This window comes from Pongo pygmaeus, chromosome 16 (genome assembly GCF_028885625.2).
Source record: "Pongo pygmaeus isolate AG05252 chromosome 16, NHGRI_mPonPyg2-v2.0_pri, whole genome shotgun sequence".
Lineage (NCBI taxonomy): Eukaryota > Metazoa > Chordata > Mammalia > Primates > Hominidae > Pongo > Pongo pygmaeus.
Window position 1 is genome coordinate 69,545,369 of NC_072389.2, and position 23,989 is coordinate 69,569,357.

Below are 23,989 nucleotides of genomic sequence, written 5' to 3' on the forward strand. Positions count from 1 at the left end.
AGCAGCTCTCCGACAGCTGAAGGGTGCAGGGCTGAGAGGTGGGAGCAGAGGTCCTTTCCAGCACATGGCCTGAGAGAGTTCTGGATCAAAGTCCTGCCACATATCCAGGAAGAACCTGCCCAGAGGGGTGGACAAGAGCAACCCGGTGCCACCCCCCAAAGTCCCTCTTCCCATCCACTGCCCTGTGCCCACTTATCCTAGTCATCCAGGACAAGCCCACAGTCAAGCTGCTACTCAACGCTTCTGTTAAGGGCCTAACATGAATCATCTCACTTTGTTTTTTTTTTTTTTTTTTTTTTTTTTAGACAGAGTCTTGCTGTTGCCCAGTCTGGAGTGCAATGGCTTGATCTCGGCTCACTGCAGCCTCCGCCTCTCAGGTTTAAGCGATTCTCCCGCCTCAGCCTCCTGAGTAGCTGGGATTACAGGCATGCGCCACCACGCCTGGTTGATTTTTGTATTTTTAGTAGATACGGGGTTTCACCATGTTGGTCAGACTGGTCTCGAACTCCTGACCTCAGGTGATCGATCCGCCTGCCTTGGCCTCCCAAAGTGCTGGGATTACAGGCGTGAGCCACCGCGCCCGGCCAAATCATCTCACTTTATACACTTGCCTGAAGGAGCCACGTTATCCCTATTTTGCAGATGAGCAAAGGTCTACAGAGCTCCTGAAATCCAGGCAGTCTGACGCCCAAATCGGAGCCTAGGTCCCTAAACTGCCTCTTCCCCACAAACAGCCTGGAGCCCCTTAGGGTTGGAAGATATGAGTGAATGGATGGATGAAAACAATGAATGAAGAGGGGGGGGGGGCCTGTGGATGCTGGGGAAGGGGGCATCAAAGCTGGATTGGATCCAAGCCTTGCTCAGGTGTGGCCTCAGCCGGGGAATCCAGATCACAATTCCAGGGACCAGGCTGAAAGGAGGGAAAGGCTCGGGAAGGGACTGAAGAACGCAAGTCAGGTCCCTGGTTGGCCCCAGGACCGGCGCTGAGGCCTGGGCCCGGCCTCCGTCCGCGCCTAGAGCCACAGGCTGTCCTTAGTCCATAGTAGGCGCTTAACTCAGGATGGGTGGCATTTTCGCTCGCCAGTTCCTGGCATCAGTGAGTGCTCCGTCAATGTTTGACAAACGGGTGACTCCACTGCCCCGAGCTGTGGGCGCACTAGACTTGGGGGGCGGCGTCCGGGTCCCGCCTAATCTTCTAGGCTCAGGACCCGCGGCGCAAGGGAACGCCCGGGGCGGGGTCGCCTGGGGGCGGGGCCTGGGGTGGGGCCTGCGGGCCGAGGGGGCGGGGCCGGCCGCGCCGGGGTCCTCAGTCCGCCCCGGAGAGTTAGGGCTCCCAGCCTAGCGCGCGGAACGGCTGGGGCCGGGACGCGGATGCTGGAAGTTCACATCCCGTCGGTGGGGCCCGAGGCCGAGGGGCCCAGGCAGAGCCCGGAGAAAAGCCACATGGTGAGCGCGGCCCCTGGATGGGGAGGGGCGCCGGGACCCGCAGGATTTCCCCGCGCTGCGCTCAGTGGGGACCCGGAGCCCGGGCCCGGGTGAACGAGCGCTGCGTGCTGGACCGTCGGGGGAAACCTTGTCGAGGGTTTGGGGGCCGCTTGGATTTGCCAGCCTCGCGGACCGTGGTTCGAGCTCTTGAGGGACCCCAGGTCTCCGAGGGGCAGGACCGCCAGCCCATTCTCCCAGGTGTGCGGGAGCGGAGAGTCCCCGGGGAGCCGCGGCGCCGCAAGGCCGCTTTGTGCCTTTGAGCGCGGGAGGGTGGGCACGTCGCCAGGCGCAGGTCCTGCGGCGTCCTCCCGCGGGGCCTCACGCGCAGACCCACTGCCCGCCCGCGCCGCCAGGTGTTCCGAGTGGAGGTGCTGTGCAGCGGGCGCAGACACATGGTGCCGAGGCGCTACAGCGAGTTCCACGCCCTGCACAAGCGGGTGAGGCGGCGCCGACCTCCCACCGGCCCCGGCCCAGCCTCTGTCCAGCCCCTGCCCAGCCCCTGCCCAGTCCCTGTGAGGCGGGCGGGCGAGCTCCAGCCCCAGCCTCCGCCATCCCCATTACTGCCTCAGTCCCTGCGCGGCCGGTCAGCCCCCGAGCCTCTGTGGGTGGGTTGGGGCCTTCCTCGCCCTCGGCCGGTCCACCACTCACCAGGGTCTTACCCAGGGTAGAGCCCGAAGGCGGGGGCGCGGGAGGGCTTCTGGCTCAGGCGAAGAGGGCTTGAGGGCTCAGTCGGGATGCTGTGATCGCACGCGGTAAACCTCCAGTAGATCAAGAAGCTGTACAAAGTGCCCGACTTCCCCTCGAAACGCCTGCCCAACTGGAGGACCAGAGGGTTGGAACAGCGCCGGCAGGGCTTGGAGGCCTACATCCAGGTATGAGAGAGCACAGTTGGTTGCCCCCCAGCCTGCTGTGCCAGGGGTGTGGCCCAGACAGAGAGGTGTGGGGGCACGGCAGGGAGGGAACCCACAACTTGGGGATGTTATTCACCACCTCAAGCATCAATTTTCTGAGAGTAATATAGGTCAATGCTCTGCTGTCATTGTCGTGAAATTCTTTTTTTGGAACAAAGAGCCCTGCATTTTCATTGGCACTGCGCTATGCAAATTAGTAGCTGGGTCTGATTGCAGGTCTCCTCTGTCCTCTTCAGGGCATCCTGTACCTGAACCAGGAGGTGCCCAAGGAGTTACTGGAATTCCTGAGACTTCGGCACTTCCCCACAGACCCCAAGGCTAGCAACTGGGGGTAAGGGGGGCCGGTGGCGGGGGCCAGGGGCTGTCAGCAGTGAGCAGGTGAGGAAAGGTGTGGGAGGGCAGCCCTTTCTTCTCACATCTGCCAGGATCCAGCATGAGCGCCCTCACAAGCTCTCTTGACCTGGGTGGAGGGGCTTTTTTTTGGACAGACTTGGTTACCCCCGCCAACTCCGGAACTGGGGTTTGTTACAAATAGAAGCAGTGGTCCCCTGGGAGGTGCACTTCTGGGCTCTTGTGTCTCCACCCCTTCCTGACGCTCCCCGGCATCCCCAGGCAGCTTACAGTGTTTCTCTTCTCTTCAGCACCCTGGGGGAGTTCCTGCCTGGCGACAGCAGGCAAGTCAAAGCCCTAGCCCGCGCCTGGCCCCTGCCGCCCCCTAGTGGTCATATGCTAGGAGGCGGGCCTGCTGCCTGGGCCTGTCTGGCCTGGGCCCTGAAGTCTTTCCCTTTGGTGCCTCCTGCGCCCATTTCCCACTCACCTTTTCCTTCATGGGTCCCTGGTGATCTCAACCCCGTCTCCACCCCTCTGTGGGATTCTGCCCTGCCTCCTGCACCCATGGTTCATGATCCTCTTTCCTCCCAGCTCCCAGCAGCACCAGCGGCCTGTCCTGAGCTTCCATGTGGATCCCTATGTTTGCAACCCCTCCCCAGGTGAGGAGGTGCCTAGATACGGGGCTACAGGGCTGGGTTGTGGGCTTTGCATTTCTCAGCTCCTGGGACCCTCAGGCAGCATCTCCTTCCTGCTGCCCACCTCTGGAGCCACTACCTCCTTGCTCCTGTGCCCTGGAGCCTGCTTTGTAGACACAAGGAAAACAAGTTTGGCTTCCCTGGTCTCCATTTCCTCAGCAGCCTGACTTCTTTACCAAGCTGATGTGAACAGAATGTGACCTGGGAATGCAGAGGCTTCATTTGGGGTGGACAGCTGCTGTCTGCTGCCTTGGCAGGGGCTCCTACTCCTAAGTGGGGGCTGAGCCCATGAGCAGGAGCTCAAGGAGCTGCAGGCCTGAGACCAGACCCGTTTAATTCTATCCCACAGAGTCGCTGCCCAACGTGGTGGTGAATGGTGTGCTCCAGGGCCTCTACAGCTTCAGCATCAGCCCAGATAAAGCCCAGCCAGAGGCGGCCTGTCACCCTGCTCCTCTGCCACCGATGCCCTGATCAGTCCAGAGGCCTTTGGCTGCCTCCTAAGAAAGTCATGTGCCTCTGTCCTATGAGCTCCATATAAGGCTAGGTCCTCCTTTGGCCTGGACCCAGGACTTAACTACCCAGTGCCCAGTTGTGCCACATTCCCACTCAAGGCTCAGAACTTGGCTCGCATTGGTAGCTGGAGGTGGTAGAATCTGCACGCTCTTAGAGCCCAACAGCCAAGGCAGGGTCAAGAAGATAAGTAATAAAGGAAGAAGTCAGCCAGGTTCGGTGGCTCACGCCTGTAATCCCAGCACTTTGGGAGGCCAGGGTGGGTGGATCACCTGAGGTCAGGAGTTCAAGACCAGCCTCACCACCATGGAGAAACCCCGTCTCTACTAAAAATACAAAATTAGCCGGGCATCGTGGTGGTGCATGCCTGTAATCCCAGCTACTCAGGAAGCTGAGGCAGGAGAATCTCTTGAACCCGGGAGGCGGAAGTTGTGGTGAGCCAAGATCGCGCCACTGCACTCCAGCCTGGGCAACAAGAGTGAAACTCCGTCTCAAAATAAACAAATAAATAATAAAGGAAGAAGTCAGCTGGGTGCAGAGGCTCATGCATGTAATCCCAACACTTTAGGAGGCCAAGGCAGGAGGATGCTTGAGTCTGGAAGTTTGAGACCAACCTGCACAACATAGTGAGACCTGTCTCTATTAAAAAAAAAAATCAATTTAGAGGTAGGCTATGAAAAAGTACAGATACATCCCTTAACATAGACTGGAGGGTGGTGGCAAGGGGAGCAAATGTGGAGGCCCAGTAGCTGGCAAAGTTTAGAAGCAGGGGGCAAAAGCTCCTGCCTGACTTTTCCTGGGTAGCTCCTGGGTCAAAGTTTCAGGCAGGATCCCAGGGAAGGGGCAGGCACCCATTGCCACAGGAGAGTTGCAGGCATGTTGGGATGTAGGCCTAGGGGAGGTGCTGCAGGCTCAAGAACCAGGCCCACACGTTATATATTTAAAAAAAAAAAAAAAAACCCACATTTTTTTTTTATTGGTCAGTGTTGGTAGGAGTTTGTTACAAAACTGAGTCCATGGGCCTGTGGAATGTGAGGGGAGTGGGTCCGCTCCACCAGATGCCAGCACCGGGGCCAGTGCAGCTCAGAGCCCTGTGGCGGACTACAGGGCCTGCACAGATGGTCACTCAAAGAAAGACATCCCTGTGCCCTACTCCTTGGCGATGGCAAAGGGCTTCTCCACCTCGATCTTGCCGCAGTCTGCGATGATCACATCCTTCAGGGGTTTATCCCGGCTGTCTGTCTTGGTGCTCTCCACCTTTCGCACCACCTCCTGGAAAAGAAAGGTGGAAGTAGGAGGGCACGGTGGGTCAGGAGGTCCACCGCTCAGGAGAAAGGCCCCAGCATATGGCTCAGGAGGGCTGAGACCCACAAGTGATCAACAGCACACAAAACTGGAGGCACCAAAATTCTAACAGACTCCTGGCCAGAGCAGGGAGAATGCAGATTTGACAAGGGGGTGCAGGAATTTTGTTCCTTTGAAGTAAGACCCAGGTTGGGCCAAGGGTGAGGAGGAGGAAGAGGGTGACCAGGGAATGTAGCTTCTCAGGGACACTGCGTTCAGCTGCACTCTGTATACCTCAGGGGTGGGACCAGCACATCACTGAGTGAATGAGGGGAGGGAGGCTCCAGCAGTTGTGCAGCCTTCCTGACTGGGCTCTGAGGGGGCTGGAAGAATTTAGAACCTTGGAGGCATGGAGGCACAGGGTTTATTCTGGACAGGAGCACTAGGCCGCATCTGTGGGTTGGGTCCTTTTGGGAAAGGGATGGACACATGGAGCTCCTGCCCCAGGGTCTGTGTTGAATCCCTGGTGAGGATTGCCCAGTAGTAGCCCTTGATTCCAGAACTCACCATGCCCTCTAGAACTTTGCCAAACACCACATGCTTGCCATCTAGCCAGGCTGTCTTGACTGTTGTGATGAAGAACTGGGAGCCATTGGTGTCTTTGCCTGCGTTGGCCATGCTCACCCAGCCAGGCCCGTAGTGCTTCAGTTTGAAGTTCTCATCGGGGAAGCGCTCACCGTAGATGCTCTTTCCTGGGAAAAAAGACAGAGCAGGTCTGGGGCGCTGGATTGGGCCAAAGCAAGCAGACATTCGGGGCCAGGACTGAGGGGGCTTAACCTGTCCTCTGTGCCAGGCTAGGCTTGAGTGGAATACAAGGACAGAAAAGCCGCGTCCCTCCTATCTTCTGGCCTCAGAGCCAAGCCATGCTCACTGAGGCCAAGCGGGGCATCAGGCCAGGCTGATGTGGTGAACAGCTCACAGAAGGATTACTTCGAGAGGATAGTTTTGTGGCTTTTAAATAAGGCGCATATTATCAGCTCCCCTTAGCTATGGCCCAGGCCTGCCACGGAGGGACTTTGATGGAGGGAGGTGCCGTGCAGGATGCAGGGGAGTCAACAGGGTCGGAACTCTCCAGAAAAGGAGGACTGCTGTGGCTGACCAGCCTGTTTTCCTATGAGCACAAAAGACACAGGCATAGCTGCAGAGGAGAAAGCAGCCAAAGATGAGTGGGGAGGGGCAGAAAAGAGGGGCTGCCCCTTGGGTTCTGAAGAGTCAAAGCCTCTTAACAAGGAATGAACAGGAATAAAGGACAGCTGTGAGTGTGTGTGACGCGTCTGTCCACGTGGGGCTTGGGGATATGATAAGGGCAATCCGGAGTGATCTGTATGCCATTTCAGAGATCCTGGTTCCAAAGCTGCTTCCAGGAGGAACACCGAAACCCTTCTTTTTCCCTATCACCCCTTGGAGACTGACACTGTGCATTAGGCCCCAAGAAACTCAGCCAAAACGGGGTCCTTTTCATTTTGTTTTATCTAACACCTTTCAAACGTATTTGTGTGCAAAACTCTTTTTTCCTTCTCACTGCACCTACCTTCATCCTGTGGTTCCACAGAATGGAACTGAGCTGGGAAACTGTCCTAGACCGATGCCAACAAGGAAGATGTTTCTGATTGGGCAGCAGGTAGGATGACTGAAAACCAAGACAGACCAGACTCTGGCTGGTGGGGACAGGGGTGCTTCTGCCTGTGCTCCACCTCTCACTCCCATGCTGGGGAGACTGGACTCTGCCACATGTGCAGTGAGTCCTGGCTGGAGTGCTGGCTAAAAGCCTCCCCCGTTTGAGCCAACTGTGGGATTTTGATTATAGTTGTTATCCAGAAAACCCCCAAATCTCCATCCTTAGCTCCAACCACTCTCCCAAGATACAGGGGTTCCAAACTCAAATGGACATTTCTATTTAAACTCAACATACCTTGTCATCTTTTTCTCCAGACCTCAGTTATTCTTTTGACCCCTTTTCCTCTGCACGTGGTTCAGGTTGTCCCTACCCACTCCCCATGTACTTACTCTTTCTTTCCATTCCCGCCACCACCGCTGCAGTAGGCGAGTGCTTAGGGTGCTCATAGTGTGTGCCAGAGACTGTTCCAAAGCATCTTACATATTTAACAATCCACCCTATGAGGAGGAGCTAACTCCACTTCAAAGATGAAGAAACTGAGGCACAGAGAATAAAAGGAGCCCCAGCAGAGCAGCAGCAGAACTAGAGTTCAGACCAAGGTGGTCTGCTCTCGAATCTCTGCTCTCAGCCACCTCAGGATCAGGTCCAAATCTCCCTGCCCAGGGTCAGTGGCACCAATGCCCCCAGCAGCCTGCCTGCCCTGGCCTCCACATCCCGGATCTGCCACCACATGACTCCCCTGGCACCCCAAGTGAGGGGTCATCCTCTTACTCAGCTCTGTGGCCCTGACTCCCTGCAGACTGAAGCCCAGGCTGCAGGCCATCACCCACCTCTCTGCACTCCGGGTACAGATGCCCTCACCCCACCTTTGGCCAAGCTCCTGCCACAGAACAGCACCGGGCTCATACCCTAACCCTGCCTCTTTTCTGCCCATTCAAATTCTCCTCATTGAGGACCCCACTGAAATCTTTCCTCACATCCGCAAGGTCATTCCCCGTTCTCTGGCCTGAGGGGATCCCTCTGCTTGTCAGCACTTCAACAATGGCTGACTTACTAAGCACTCACTGCATGCCAGGCAGTTCACACTCCAGATCTAGCCCAATCCTCATGGCCCCACAACTCTCTCCACCTTCACTGTGCAGAACAGGAAACTGAAGCTCCAAGGACTCACATGCCTAGGTCACAAAACAAGAAGGTGGCAGACGCTGGATCGAGCCCAACTGCGTATGACTCCACAAATACAGTTCTTTGGTCTCCTTTGTGAGCCCGAGTCCTAAACGCTGCATCATGGCCCACTTGTACATTTTCAGTTGTTGGAAGTAAAAGGGAGCCACTGCCCCATGGGTCCTTACATCCTCAACCCCCACCACAAAGCCCCACAGACACTCATTGAGGAGTGAGCTGTGTTCTAAGGGAGCAGCAGGCTGTACCTGAGCTCAGTGAGACTCATGCAGGCGTCCGGGAGTCTTTCTGTCCTACGTGTGCAAGTTAATGCCAAGGTGAGGGTCGGCCCTCACAGAGTGGTCTCTGGTGAAAGACTGTCAAGGAAAGTAACTGCTCCCACTCTTTTTTTTTTTTTTGAGATGGAGTCTCGCTCTGTCACCCAGGCTGGAGTGCAGTGGCATGATTTCAGCTCACTGCAACCTCCACCTCCCGGGTTCAAGCAATTTTCCTGCCTCAGCCTCCCGAGTAACTGGGATTATAGGCGTGTCCCACCACACCCGGCTAATCTTTTGTATTTTTAGTAGAGATGGGGTTTCAACATGTTGGCCAGGCTGGTCTTGAACTCCTGGCCTCAAGTGATCCAGCCACCTTGGCCTTCCAAAGTGCTGGGATCACAGAGTCACCACGCCTGGCCCTCCCACTCTTGCTGGGGCTTCCAGGGTAGCCTGGACAGGCTTTGGGCACCTGACCTAGAATCGCATATCCACATGTCTTCACTTTGCTTCCACACGCCTCTCTCCCCAGTCCCCATTCTGAAGAGGTATCAGGAAAGGTCACCAGGCTATAGGCCTGGATCAGCAGGATGGCCACCTGGGAGAGATTCTCTTAGATCTACCATCAGGTCCACCCCATTATTCTCTCTCCTTTGTACTGGGTTCCCTCTTCAAAGAAGGGTGCCGCTGGTCTCAAAGTAGGTAAGTAATAAGTAGGCCTGCCTCTAGAGCTGGGGAAGAAAGAGGCCTTGTCTCCCCAGCAGAACCTGGCCCTCCCACTGTGGAGGTTACATTGACATACTCCTTGGCCCAGAGGACCTGTGGTTACCTCCTGTGCCATCTCCCCTGGTGAAGTCTCCGCCCTGGATCATGAAGTCCTTGATTACACGATGGAATTTGCTGTTTTTGTAGCCAAATCCTTTCTAGAAAAAGGGAAGAGAAGGTAAGGAGGTGGTATGGGACAGCAGGAAGACATTACATGAAATAGGCCCCACAGGAACAAGTCCACAACTCCTGCTCGCAGAAGAGACACCACTGCTGACCACTTTCACTGTTCGGTGTGCTACTAAGTGAGCGGGCAGGCACCACAGGACAGGCATGGTACACACAGATGTGGAAATCCCTCTGCCTCCATACAATTCCCAAGCTTTATACAATTCTACATCACATAATGCTTTTCCCCTCATTTCTTCCAATCATAAGAACAGATACAAGAAAACTGAGAAGAAGGGTCACTTGCTGGCTCAATGGAAAGTTAATATAAACTGAAATAGGGCACTGTTGTTTCCTTAAAACCCATTGCCCTCACCCTAGGTGAAGTCTCCCCAGGAAGCTCTGGACCCCTTACTCTTTTTTATCTCATTTTAAAAATTTTATTATTATTTTTTTGAGACGGAGTTTCTCTCTTGTCACCCAGGCTGGAGTGCAATGGCACAATCTCCACTCACTGCAGCCTCTGCCTCCCGGGTTCAAGCGATTCTCCAGCTCAGCCTCCTGAGTAGCTGGGATTACAGGCACATACCACCACAATGCCGAGCTAATTTCTGTATTTTTAGTACAGATGGGGTTTCACCATGTTGCCCAGGCTGCTCTCGAACTCCTGAACTCAAGTGATCTGCCCTCCTCGGCCTCCCAAAGTGCTGGGATTACAGGCGTGAGCCACCACGCCCGGCCTGTTTTTTTATTTTTGAGATGGAGTTTCCCTCTTGTTGCCCAGGCTAGAGTGCAGTGGGGCAATCTCCACCTCCTGGGTTCAACCAATTCTCCTGCCTCAGCCTCCCAAGTAGCTGGAATTACAGGCGCTACAACCACGTCTGGCTAATTTTTTGTATTTTTAATAGAGACAGGGTTTCGCCATGTTGGCCAGGCTGGTCTCGAACTCCTGACCTCAGGTGATCTACCCGCCTCAGCCTCCCAAAGTGCTGGGATTATAGGCGTGAGTTACTGTGCCCGGCCTTTTATTTTTAATTAATTTTTTTTTTTTTTTTTTGAGACAGGGTCTCACTCTATCGCTCAGACTGGAGTGCAGTGGCGTGATCATGGCTCACTGCAACCTCCATTTCACTTCAGCCTCCTGAGTAGCTGTAGCTGGGACCACAGGTGCACCCTGTCATACCCAGCTAATTAAAGAAAAATTTTTTTTGGCCAGGCACAGTGGCTCACACCTCTAATCCCAGCACTTTGGGAGGCCAAGGCAGGTGGATCACCTGAGGTCAGGAGTTTGAGATCAGCTTGGCCAACATGGTGAAACCCTGTCACTACTAAAAATACAAAATTAGCCAAGCGTGGTGGCGCATGCCTGTAATCCCGGCTACTCGGGAGGCTGAGGCAGGAGAATCACTTGAACCCAGGAGGTGGAGGTTACAGTGAGCTGAGGCCGCACCACTGCACTCCAGCCCGGGCGACAAGAGTGAAACTCTGTCTCAAAAAAAATTTTGCGGGGGTAAAGACAGGGTCTTGCTATGTTGCCCAGGTTGACCTTGAACTCCTGGGCTCAAGCAATCCTACCTTGGCCTCCAAAAGTGCTGGGATTGTAAGTGTGAGCCACTGTGCCTGGTCAGGGTCCCCTTACTCTTAAGAAAGGGCAATACTGTGTTCCCAGGGCAACAGGCAGCCGGTGCTCAGTGAGGTCCACGCTACAGATCGGCTGAACTCTGCAGGTCAGTTTGCTGCCATCCCCAGTGCCAATTTCACTTCATTTGAGTTGACTACCCCGCTCCAGCGACTTACCTCTCCTGTAGCTAAGGCCACAAAATTATCCACTGTTTTTGGAACAGTCTTTCCGAAGAGACCAAAGATCACCCGGCCTACATCTTCATCTCCAATTCGTAGGTCAAAATACACCTGAGGAAAGAGACCATTTCCAACTTAGCTTCTTTAAAGGGGCGTTGCTAGGGGAGGGAAGGTACAAGAAGCTAACCTGAGGATGGGAGAGAGAATAGAGCCATATTTTTAGAGAAGTGGTTCTGAATCTGATTTTGGTGACGGTAAAAATCCTGTGAGAATCTAATGAAAGCTCCAGACCCTTTTCTTGGAAAACATGCTTATCTATACCCTCCTTGGACTACAGGATAACAGTATTTGCTCTAAACAGCTAATGGACCCAGATTCTAAAAATTAACATTAGAAAACCCATAAGGAGCGGAGCCTAAGTTCACCACTTTAAGTTTGAAGTATACATACTGTGCTTTGTAATTGGAAGTGGCTAAAATTTGGCTTAAGGAGAGAAAGGATTCGGAATCTGGCAGGCGTGATCTTTCACCATCTCCCCAGCACCGAGGGGTGTTTGCAAAAAGTCTGCTCTGAGACTGCCAGTGCCGGCCCCAGATGGGTATCCGGGGATCCAACTAACTCCCTGGGTCAGGGCAGGGGCCGGGGGTGTCGGGGTGGGTCCGGGTCATTCTCTGGACTGAATGGGCAGGACGGCCCAGACGCCACGAGGCCACAGACAGAAGCCGAGGGAGGAGGGGCTGAGCCAAGGCCAAGCCAAGGCCGCCCGGGCCCGAGCTCCGGCACCGTAAATGCCGCAGACTCCACCGGACCTTGACGGTGACTTTGGGCCCCTTCTTCTTCTCATCGGCCGCAGAAGGTCCCGGCAGCAGCAGGAAGAAGACGGACCCCGCGATGAGGGCGGCGGCAAGAAGCACCTTCATGTTCCGTTCGGAGAGGCGCAGCATCCACAGGCGGAGGCGAAAGCGGCCCGGACAGCTGAGGCCGGAAGAGGGTGGGGCCGCGGTGGCTAGGGAGCCGGCGCCGCCACGCGCGGGTGGGGGGGGTACTGCGGCTGCTCGCGGGCTCCGGGCGGGCGGCGGGCGCCGTTTCCCCCCTCCGGCTCGGCGCCGGATAGTAGGTCCCCCTGCGGGGCGGGCACCGACGCGGGCTCGTGGGTGGTTGCCACGTTATTGCTCCCTCATTGGGCTCCCGGCCGCCCTCTCCCGCCCACAGGAAGGCCACCGACGGAAGGCGGCCCCGCCGAGCACGGGCCCGGGCTCCGAGAAGACCACAAGCTCCGGCATGCTCCGCGGCCCGCCCCGCCCCGCCCCGCCCCGCCCCGCCCCGCCCGGAGCGCTGTTCCACTGGCCTGCGGTAGCTGGCGCTTGAGGTTAGCAAATACGTGGGCCTGGACAGGGGCTCGGGACGCTTGTCACTGTTTTGAGCCAATCAAGTGTTTGTCACCGCCAAATTGGCTCTTAACGTTGTGGCTTCCAAACACTTCAGGGATATTTATCCTTACGAGCGTGACCTTGTACGGCTTCTTCCACTTGTCTTGCAAAACTTGCTGCACAACCCACTTCCTTTTTTACTGAGGCCGTCAAGTTACTACCCATTTTTCTCTCCCTTCTGTAATCTTGCTGTGCTTACTGATGTGTATATCAATGGACATCTTATTGTATACGCTGTTCTTAACTTTCTTTACCTTTTCCAATAGACGATATATATATATTTTTTTCTGCGCAAGGGACTGTGTTGCATTTACTCTGTCCACAGCTCCCTCACAGCGCTGCAGTACTGAGTGCCCAACAAGTCCTGGTTGGGATAGCTTCACATCCGCACTGGCATGAAAAATAATTTATGCCACGGCCTGAGGATACAATGCCTTTTTTCCAGAGGTCAGGGATAGTTACTAGATGTCCCCCCAGGGCTGTTTTCGGTCTTCACACACTTAGTGTTGTCCCGCTCTACAACATAGATACTTTGGTACTGGGAGTCTTACATACCAAAACAAACCAAAACACCAACTTCCAAAATTTGGACCTATGGCGTTAAAATGTCTTTAAAACTAATTTTCAAAGATTAACTTCGTAGAAATTCCAGGTCGTCACAGCACAGATTATAGGCAGGGCTCCATTTACATAAATTATGCAATGTGGTCTTCATGAGGCGCTGACCTGAGACTGAAGTCATGCAAGGCCACTGGCATTAACTTTGTTGTTCATTACAGCGGCCTTACACAGGTTGTAGAGCTTCAAGACAGTTCTCTTATTTCCCATCCTTGCACCTCAATTCAGACAACCCCAATCAGGAGGAAGTTTTAAACATTGTTACACTGACAAAGATGATCTTCCAGATCCATCTCTCATCCCTTTTTTTTTTTTTTTTTTTTTTTCCTATTTTGTTAAGGCTCTTTCTTCACTGGCCTCAGGCTGCCATAGCCAGAGAAAAAATGTTTATTAAATCATGTTTTCAAAGTAGCCTCCAGCTGGGCACAGTAGCTCATACCTGTAACCCCAGCACTTTGAGAGGCTGTGGCAGGCAGATGACTTGAGAACAGGAGTTTGAGCCTGGGCAACATGGTGAAACCTGTCTCTACAAAAAATACAAAAATTAGCAGGGCGTGGTGGTGTGCATCTGTAGTCGCAGCTACCCCAGAGGCTGAGGTGGGGAAATCACCTGAGCCCAGAAGGTCAAAGCTGCAGTGTATTATGATCGTGAAACTGCACTCCACCCTGTCTCAAAAACAAGGAAACACTAAAAAAACCCAAGTAGCCTCCTGCACATGAGGAGCTAAGGCTAAAATGGCATCACAGCAGCCTTTCTCCCATTCCCACCTTCAAAAGAAATCAGGTTGATGGATAAAATGCTCTCAATGTGAAACTTTTCTCTCATGATTCTTCCGCTGCTACTTGCCTGTGAAAAAGTAATTAAAGAGTAGTAACAAACTGGAAGGAGTCAATCATGCCCAGATTGACAGTTGTTCTGTTGGCTACATATGCAGTATGGTTTTACATTGCTCATCATAGTTCTATCTTCTGTTTGGACACATATTCCGCATTTATAGAGCAGAATTATAAAGCTACTAAAGTTGTTCCACAGAGCAGATCCTGATTTCCTGTGTTCTACCACCTGAGAACAGGGACCCAGGAACTAACATATGAGTGATAATGTCCAAATTCTTCCAGGAATATTTATTGAGATGGAGTCTTGCTCTGACGTCCATGCTGGAGTACAGTGGTGCGATCTTGGCTCAATGCAAACTCCACCTCCCAGGTTCAAGCAACTGGCCTGCCTCAGCCTCCTGAGTAGCTAGGATTACAGGTGTGCACCACCATGCCCAACTAATTTTTGTATTTTTAGTAGAGACAGGGTTTCACCATGTTGGCCAGGCTGGCCTCGAACTCCTAACCTCAAGTGATCCACCCACCTTGGCCTCCCAGAGTGCTGGGATTACAGGCGAGAGCCACTGCGCCCGGCCAATATTTAATTTTTAATTAAAAAATAATTTTCTTCTTCAGCACTTGAAGAGAGACAGCAATATTTATTTTTGAAGTGACTCACAGGAGAAGACAATATTTAATCCAAGGAATGAAACAAGAATGCCAAATTATCAGGCATTTATTTTTGTTCACAGGAGCCTTGAATCGCATCAAAGTTAGTCCTAGCTAGATTGTTAATTACAAATGAGCCGAGGGAGATTAAAAACAGACAAACCAATCAACCAACCAAACAAGCAGAAGTAGCCAAGAAAGGTAAGACATTTTATTTTACATACAAAAAGGGTGCAAACTGAGTCCTTTCCTCCCCAAACTGGGGAAGAGGTATACTTAAAGATCACATTTGTGTTTTCCATGGTGCCCTAGGAAATGGGCTACTCTGAGATCACATATCAGAACCCATTTTCCATTTTCTCCAAAGAAGGCTACTTCCTCTGCAGAGAAGATTTTCCTAATGGTGCACAAATATCTCTCCTGGAGGAACCATTTCAAATACACTTGAAATTGACATTCATGTTTAAAAATACTACAAATTTCATTTTCACAGCTGAGCTTTGTGACCAGTGCCAGGGTTTATGAAATATTATACATCTAAAAAAAAAAAAGTAAAAAAAGAGGCATTTAACAATAATCAGACACATCCACACATTAAAACTGATTTCCACTGCTGATTTATACTATCTAGTTGTTTAAAAATCGCAATCAACATCCCAACATCTTTTTAAGAGTACAATGGGCAAAGATCAAAGACAGATAAATAATAATATAATAAATTAGAGAATGTAATACATCCAATGGGAATTGCTGAATCAACATTATTTTCCATTGGGGGTATATATTTTTGGTTTATCTTTTCTGCTGTTACTTTTTTTCTCTGCTTGATAAAATGGGGCTCATTCCTAAAGCCAGCTTGCTGAGACACTAATTTCAGAAGCTCACTTGTCACTTGTTTACCTCTGAGAATACTCAGGAACACATGGTTCCCAGCAGCTTGGGCTGGGTCTTTATGGAAGTGAAATGCACATAGATGAACACACGCACTCATGTGCGCACACACACCACACACACAGACACGCAATCACACACTTCCATCTGTAAATATATTTCTCCCCAAAGAAATGGCTCATCTTTCCTGAGACATTCCTAATAGACTGATAAGCCTTCTAAAAAAGGCTTTTGGTGCAAGGGCTGGCCTGGGATTTGGTCTGGAGCTCATGAACTGAAAATGTCTCACCTGTACTGAAAGAAGGGTGGGTGGGGACATTCAGAACAGCTGTCCTCTTGTGGGTGTTACTGGAATGGCTGCACCACACCCCCACTTATTACCTGAATAATCCTCTGCTCTGAGACCTTATAGATGGTGATGGCACCGGGAAAGTGATTGTGAGGAGTAAAAGAAGAAAAATAAGAGAAATTCTGTCTACAGAACTGAGGTTTCTTTGTAACATCAAGTTTGATAATCAAACTAGAAATACAAGGAATACATGTTCACTTTTTCCCTTGAAAGGTGATTTACAAATATTGGAAGTGGATTTTCTGGTTGTGTTTTGAGAAAATATGTCAACTACCACTGTGTATTATCCAGGGAACCTACTCACTATTTTGAATACAATGAGAAACCTATTTTTTTGTACTTAGTCACCTGCAAAAGGAGTTAGGAAAAACATTTTTAAGACTGCTTGCTGGATAAAAGAGTTTCAAGATTCCTTACTTGTGGCTAAAACATTGCTCAAAACTTTATAAACCCACGTAAGGGCCATGGTTGCCTCTTCTTTTTCTTATTCAGAAACAAAATCACCCCCCATACACCAAAAAACAAACTGAAAACCAAGAACAACAACAAAACAACAAAACCCAAAGCCAAAGGAATCCCAATTTGATTCCTATCAACCCCTCACGGGAAAGACTAGGAGTCTCTGCCATCGACCTCTAGATAGGACATCCCTGGAGTCTGCAAATGCAAGAACCCAAGAGATAAGTGCCTGTCACTCACGTGGCCAATTCAGATGGGTTGCCTAATTATCCCGGCTCCCTGAGGGTTTCTGGAATTCATCTGCCCACCATAGGGCAATGGTGGGGATGGTGGCAGTGGCGTGGCAAAGGCAATGTTGGCTGTATGGTGTTGCAGGCTCCCAATCTGAGAAACGAACCCTAATATGGTTCTGACACTGGAGACAATGTTGTTAGGGCAACTCAATGGGAATGGAGAGCTGGTTTAAATGTGAAATGGAAGAGGTGGCTGGGACACAGGAGGCATGTGGGCTTGGGAGATGCATCACATGGAAGTTCCTCTGAGAAGACGTTTTCTTGGCTGCCATGGAAGTTCTCATTTTTGAGAAATACAAGCCATGCTTGCTCACCGGGAGGAGGAATGGATTTTATCTTTTACATAAAAAAGTTAAGGCTATAATCTTTAGTAACCACTTTGACATTACATTATCATTGTTACGTATTTCTGGCATTAAAAGTGGTTACTAGCACTGAAAATCAACACTGAATATGCACTACCAGCATATCTTTCCACTGAACTAAGTTTGGAAATTACTTTAGGGGTGATGGTCACCTTTTCTGGCTAATGGGCAGGGACTGTTTTCTAAGTACTTGGAGTTCATTTAGAAAAAAAGAGACAATCAACACGTCTAGAAACCTCAGGATCTCTGCTGTCATCTGTAGCTCATGCATTCCAATATAAAATGCGATTTTAACTGGAAGCTAATCCTTTACCTTCCTATACCCTGTTTATTGCCAGACAGGCCCCATAATAGCAGAAGAATGTCAATTAAGGCAGTCATGAGTGCACACTGGCTGTCAGGATGCTCTATCCACCCTTCGGGGCAGTCTGGAGTGAGATCTCTGGAAAGCACCAAGGTGAGTAGAGCAACTTGACCAACTCTTACTGCAGAGACACAAGTGATACTCTGGTCAAAAGGGAGTAGGGGGGAGCATTTATGTCTTGGTGGAGTCTTGGCCTGTGTGCCTCAAATCTGTTTAGGATGTCTGAGGGACTGTAGAGCTTGGGAAAACTCCTAATGTATACTATTAAGGGTTTTTATGAATAGATGCTGAGTTAGCTTTCAGGAAAAACAATTGCATCAATCCCAAAGAAAAAGATCCTTAGGCACCATACTTGTGAAATGGAGAAAGCTCAGAAACTACAGAGCAAGTGGATGGGTGGGGACAATCAGAGAGTACATGCCCTAACCCCAAGGATCTGGCTGAGGCATACAGGTAAGGAACTGTAGTAGTAGGGCTGAGGAGGGAGCCCTGATTTGCTGATGGGGCTGAAACTGATGGCCAATTGCGTCTAGGGTACTCAGGTTTTTTGCTTAATTTTAAGGAAGATCCCATCAGAATCTCCCAGGTCTGGGACCACTTTGAAGTGCCAGTGGCCCTGGAGGGATCACCATTACCCTGCATGCTAAAGGGACCTGGGATTCTTTACCTTTGTTATGAAAACCAAATATCTAGTAAGAGATTTGTGGAGGTTGGAAGGTGAGAACAGTGTCTTAGGAAGGACAGTCCCCTACAACTGATCCAGTAAAAATTTTAAGACAAAAAAAAAAGTCGCAAATCCAGCTGCAAGGCAGCTTGCCCTGCAGCCAAGCTGGTCAGTGCCTTTGCTTTTGTGTGTGTGTGTGTGTGTGGAAGCAGGGTGAGGGGCTGAAGAGAGGCACTCAGTAGAATATAGAGTGCCAGGATGCTCCAGGCATTCCCACCATTTCCCTCTGCCCTTTTTTTTTTCTTTTTAGACAGAGTCTCACTCTGTTGCCCAGGCTGGAGTGCAGTGGTGTGATCTCGGCTCACTGCAACTTCTGCCTCCCAGGCTCAAGTGATTCTCCTGCCTCAGCCTCCCGAGTAGCTGGGACTACGGGTGCATGCCACCATGCCCAGCTAATTTTTGTATTTTTTGTAGAGACGGGGTTTCACCATGTTGGCCAGGCTGGTCTCGAACTCTTGACCTCACATGATCCACTTGCCTTGGCCTCCCAAAGTGCTAGGATTACAGGCGTGAGCCACTGCGCCTGGCCCCCCCTGCCCTCTCTTGAGAGGAAAGGCATTTTCTATACAGGGGTGAGGAAAAGTTAAACTTTCTATACAGTAAGTTAGCATTGCCCAAATCCCAACTGAGAAACGATGTAAATTTTAGTGACAGGGCTGTAACCACTAGGTAATGGCAAGGACATAAATCCCAATATTCACAGTCCTTGTGTGGAAGGGGTGTGATACTGCATCTCCCTGCCACTCTATGTTTCATATATAGAAACATTTATAGAAATGACATATTACCATCTTTTCATAAGCTAAGCAGGTTTGATGCCAGTGAAATGATATTCCCTAGCCAAGGTCCAATGGAACAGATGAAGCCCAGTACCTCTGATCCATGTTAATGTTATTTCTGCTCTGTGTAAGGTACATCAAGGGAATTTTTCAAGAAATGGCAACTACCAGAAAATATCCCCACACCCTTCAGTCCAAAAGACAGCCCTGCACCTCAAGCCAGAGGTGAAGACTTCTATGCCCCACAAACCATCAGACTAAGTCACCCACCAGCCACTGTGCTCCACGGTTAGCTCTCTACTCCCAGATACAAGACCTCTTTCCTAATGTAAATGACTCTTTCTCTTCTGTCACCTCTGGAATGAGGAGTCATTGTTTGGTTAAGCCACTAAACTCAAATAATATTGGGCATGAGAAGAGTAACTCCACACATGAAAGACTTGTCAAACAGTGAATGAGGAACCAAGATCCTTCACAGTAGTACCTCATATGAAAACACCATGGGGGGAGGCCGAGGGCATACTGGGAAAAACATGCTTAGAGGCATGGCCACCTTTCTGGAAGGAGTCTATGTCCAATTGAAAAGATAATTTCAGACCTTTCATTCCAGTCTCCTTTTCCCTGGAATGTTCCAGCACCAAACAATCTTTCCTTCCTTTTAAATGCGGCCCCATATACTGCATCCTAAGCCTACTGCTATGGGCCTGCTGGGAGAAGATCTTCATAAGCTTGGTTTCTGATAAGGCAGGCCAGCCCAAATGCTACAGCTCAGCTATTGGGGCAGATAGGATACACCGATTTTCTTTTCCTGGCCCTATAATGCCACACCCTGAGGTCCCTCTGGCAGGTGGAAGGCAGGTTCACTGTCCTCCTCTTTTTTTCCACTAATGGCAATATGGTAGTGGCTGTTTCATCACTAATTTTCCCCCCAAGTCACCAGGAAGTCACATGGCTATCTAGTTGGAAGTCCCTGGCAGCAGAGGAAACAATTTCAGTTTTTTTTGTTAAGCATCTCCTTCTCTGGGATGAGCTGTTTCCTGGTCACAGTCTGGCTCGGCTGGCTCATCTCATGTTCTGGAGAGCTAGGTTTTCAAACTGTACGCTGATTAGGTCAAGATGCTCTGGTAGGGACATTCTTCAGCTGCTGAGAAGACGAATGAAAATTCAAGTATGTTTTCTTGCCAACCTGAGTGTTCACTCAGAATGACACCGAGTTTGGCTTCTCTTCTGGGTGCTGCAGATCAAACTCTTTCCACTGAGAATGTCCTCTGGACCCATGTTCTCTCTGAATGGCTTGGCTGGCCCCATCCCCCTCAAAACAGGTAAAAGTAAAATCCCCAATATAACCAGACACAATATGCATCTGCCATGTTTTTGTTTTTGTTTTTTTAAAAAAACTAAAAGTGCAACAAAGTCAGTTTTCTTTCCTTTGCTCAGAACAATTTTCATTGTCCTACTACCTGGAGAAAAGAGTTTGTCAAAAAAGCTAAGAACGCCAACACACAGGGACAGTAGACTGCAGATTGCTCACAGCTTGTGTCCTACAGTGTAACTTCACAGGAGGGAGGGAAGAAGGAACCTGAACCCCAAGGCCAGCTGGGATGAATGCTGCACAGGCACACAGGAAGAGGAAACCATACTGCCAGGCACACCTGGGATACGGAGAAGGTTCTTCTCCAGCCCAGGTCTGCCATTTTCCTCCTACCTTCTTGGCCTTACCCCCAGCCTCTTGATCTCCTTCTACAGACAAAGCCTTTAGCTCACTAGGTTTTATGCTGGAGAGGGTTGAGGGTGGGGTAAAAACCAGGAGTAAACTAAGGGGAAGAAGGAGAATAGTAGTCCTTGAGTTTTTGTGAATGACACCTTCACTGTAAACAATGGGAAGGAGAGTCAACCAGGCAGCCCTATGGGCAAGCAGTGGAGGAACAGCAGCTCTGGGACCTGCTCAGAGCCTTAGGCAGGCGGAGATGGCCAATGACCCACTAGGCCCTGGCTGCCCGCACTGGCTCCTTCTGGGGGCATCTGTTTTCTTCTTTTTGGTTTGGATATCCACCCTCCCCCAAAGAGGAGTCCCTTCCAATGAGAAATGGCAGGAGCTGCAGGTACAATTGAGTCAGAGTCCCCAGGGCCTGAGGACTCCTGGGAGGCACTGGTCACTTGTGGCGCTGAGCAGTCTTCTTCCTTTTCCTCTTAAAGAAACAGCAGCACCTGGAGCACAAGGAACATTGCAAGTCAGTGCGGGAGGCCTGCAGCTTCCAGCAGACTTCTGCCTGCTTCTGCTTACTGCAGGGGGTGGAACTTTCCCCCTGGCACCCACCCATAGGGACCACCCACCATCTACAGTGCACGCACTGGAGGCAGTGGGCAGTGTCTGCCAGAAAAGCCAAAGGAAATAGCTGCTTGATTTCAATCTGCAGTCATCCTACCTAATTATCAAGATGGTGCAGGCTAGGCAGGGCTGAAATAGGCATTGCTGGAAGGAGGATAAAGAAGGCTCATAGTTTAGCACCCAGCCCAGATGCCTCACCTTATCAAGAGCCAAGACTGGGAGTCCTCAGGGCTGCATAAAAATAGTCTACATTGTCTACTCCTTGATACTGAGGGCACAATTATTTAATGCAACTCACTGGCCAGAGGGCAGGGAGGCTAAAGTAAGGCAAACAAATCCCATGATAAGTATGATGTCTGGAACTCTAGGAGGATCTCAGGATGTTACCAATGAAGGATTAAGGATTCTCTCCATCCCCCTCTCTGCCCTCACCCACCGAAGTAGGCAGGAGAGGCCTTGACTCTAATAAGGACTGTGAGCCACATCTCCTGACATCAGTAAAGCTCCCCTTTTCATTTGGAGGGGACCACTGTCACAGCCCAAGAGCTGATCATCGGGATGCTCTCACTCCCCAATTTAGGGAGTGAGATACAGGGCACTCCCTAATTTAGCTTCCTGAGACTGCTGCTGTGCCAGAAGGGGTTTATGAACTGGCCCTGTTTAGAATGGAGGTGGGATTGCCTCCTTTACAAGTCCTCCAAGTTCTGCTCCCTGGGGACTAGCCACAGTTCTGGCACATCCCTAAGTCTGAGTATCCCCCCTCCTCACTCCTGTCTTTAGAACAGGAAGTATCACTCTTGCTCAGGCAGTCCAGAAGCGGGTGATGAGTGCTGTGGCAAGGTGAACAAGGTATGTCCTTTCTGGGGAGCTGACACATGGGGAATGAGAATGAAAGGGACAGAAGGTGGTGGATGAGTCAAAGATGCTGGATGATGGAGGGCAGTAAAGTTGGAAGCATAGCTCAGACTTGCTAGATCCTTGAAAGAAAACTTTTCTGAAAAAACCATCTTTGAGTCTCTTGCCTAATCATTGCAGGTATAATGCCAGCAATATTCATATGGAAATAAAGACTGTTACTTACTTCCCATACCCCTAGGTATGCCATTGTAGCCAAGATTCCCTCTCTTTTTAGTTAGACTCCTTGGTATTCCTACATCCAATGGACTAGTTACCAAAAACTGGAGAAAGTTTCTAAGAATGCAGAAACAAACATTTACACAGACCATGATGGGCTTTAATCATATCTGAATGAATCAAACATGAAAATTTTAGAAATAGGAGTTTCTTAAGAGGGTCTTTGGAAAGATTTTCTCTGAAAGTATCAATGACATTTGTGAGGTACTATTAATGGGTGCAAATATAATCACTAAGCAAAGTGTCATATGTATTTGGAAACTAAATTCTTTTAAATAAAAGTGACCAACATTTTTGATTGTTAAAAATAATCCTCAATGGAAACCCTGGATAAGAATTCAAGAACAAATGGTGTTTTTTGGTGTTTTTCTTTCTTTCCTTTTCTTTCTTTTTTTTTTTTTCTTTTTGAGACTGAGTCTCACTCTGTCGCTCAGGCTGGAGTGCAATGGCGCCATCTCTGCTCACTGCAACCTCCGCCTACTGGGCTCAAGCGATTCTCCTGCCTCAGCCTCCTGAGTAGCTGGGATTACAGGTGCCCACCAGCACGCTCGGCTAATTTTTGTATTTTTAGTAGAAACGGGGTTTCACCATGTTGGCCGGGCTGGTCTGGAACTCCTGACCTCAAATGATCCACCTGCCTCGGCCTCCCAAAGTGCTGGGATTACAGGTGTAAGCCACTATGCCCGGCCCAAATGGTGTTTTTCTATACGTATGCTTTAGAAATGGACATTTTCCAAGTTGAATGTCCTGAAATTAATAATAAAAGAGGCAAATTAAATCTCTATTTCAATAGACTTACCTCTTTTCTTCTGAATCATGATTTTCAGAGGTATTACTAACTTTTAAGTCAACTTCTATTCTTAATCTTTTTGGAGGATGCTAAGATGATGATTTTGTGTTTTTAAGAAAGCAATAAAAAAAGTTTAAAATACTGTTTAGGTCCATTTCAAACTGTACAATGACTTCTCTTTTACCTCCTCCAAGGCAAGCCATGAGAATTAATGTCTGCTTACAAGCATATCATAACTGGATGTGCAATGCTGAACCCACCTAACTAAAAGGGAGTGTGAGCTATGGTTCAAAGGAGTTGGAATATTTCAAATTTAGAGCCCTAGATTTATCTTTGCTAGTTATTGTAGTTAAAGCTTCAGCAGTGGCAAAGGCTTTTAATGATTCTACCTACAAGAAAGCAGGCCCCACAATCTGTTCTTCGACTCTTTGGTGTCTGTGGTGACTACCAGCAACAGGATCTATTAAACTGGGTCAGACTCTAGACCAAGTCCACTGATTGACTTTCAGATGTGTTCCTCTCAGAAGAGAATGAAGGCAGGTGGTGGACCCCTCATGGCTTAGGTTTCCTTTCAGTTGATTCTTTTGACTGTTTAGATGACAAGAAGTTCTCAACATGCTGGAGTCAAAATCGATCCAAATCTCCCTACTCTGAAGCCATCTAGTGCTCTTACCCCAGGCCTCTGACCCACTACCTTTTCCATACGGCATTCTTACTATGTCCTGGCCCTCTCTCTTCAGCTATTCCCTTGCTATGTTCCTTTTCTCTGCCATATATGCACATTCTTCCTTTCTTCTAATACTTAACTCAAGTCCTACAGTGTTTACAAGGATTTCTTTGACCATCCTGTCCATGGTGACCTCTTGGCCCCTCAGCCTCTCAAGGGCAATAATCTCAATGTCCTGCGGAACTCCTTA

General features: G+C 50.1%; 3 protein-coding genes across 6 annotated transcripts in view; 1 reads left to right on the forward strand and 2 right to left on the reverse strand.

Moving 5' to 3' along the window:
- Nucleotides 1–1,314: 1,314 nt before the first annotated feature.
- SNX22 (sorting nexin 22) lies at nucleotides 1,315–5,022 on the forward strand. The gene is made up of 7 exons (XM_054450132.2): nucleotides 1,315–1,446; nucleotides 1,839–1,922; nucleotides 2,253–2,357; nucleotides 2,633–2,727; nucleotides 3,038–3,070; nucleotides 3,318–3,385; nucleotides 3,771–5,022. Exons 1-7 carry the CDS (start codon nucleotides 1,372–1,374, stop codon nucleotides 3,890–3,892), a joined length of 582 nt encoding a protein of 193 aa, XP_054306107.1. The 5' UTR covers nucleotides 1,315–1,371; the 3' UTR covers nucleotides 3,893–5,022.
- PPIB (peptidylprolyl isomerase B) lies at nucleotides 4,867–12,334 on the reverse strand. The gene is made up of 5 exons (XM_054450131.2): nucleotides 11,872–12,334; nucleotides 11,060–11,173; nucleotides 9,159–9,252; nucleotides 5,783–5,967; nucleotides 4,867–5,203 (listed from the first exon to the last, which is right to left on the reverse strand). The coding sequence occupies exons 1-5, from the start codon at nucleotides 12,004–12,006 to the stop codon at nucleotides 5,081–5,083; spliced, it is 651 nt and encodes a 216-aa protein (XP_054306106.1). The 5' UTR covers nucleotides 12,007–12,334; the 3' UTR covers nucleotides 4,867–5,080.
- A 2,450-nt stretch (nucleotides 12,335–14,784) lies between these two features.
- Nucleotides 14,785–23,989, reverse strand: part of CSNK1G1 (casein kinase 1 gamma 1) — a 211,559-nt gene continuing 202,354 nt past the window's right edge. For 2 of the 4 annotated variants that reach the window (XM_063652275.1, XM_054450135.2), the window contains exon 12: nucleotides 14,785–21,027. In XM_063652275.1, the coding sequence (XP_063508345.1) occupies nucleotides 20,973–21,027 (55 nt within the window). In that variant the 3' untranslated portion in view covers nucleotides 14,785–20,972. The remainder of the gene's footprint in view (nucleotides 21,028–23,989) is intronic. The other 2 variants (XM_054450140.2, XM_054450133.2) reach the window with 1 other exon arrangement.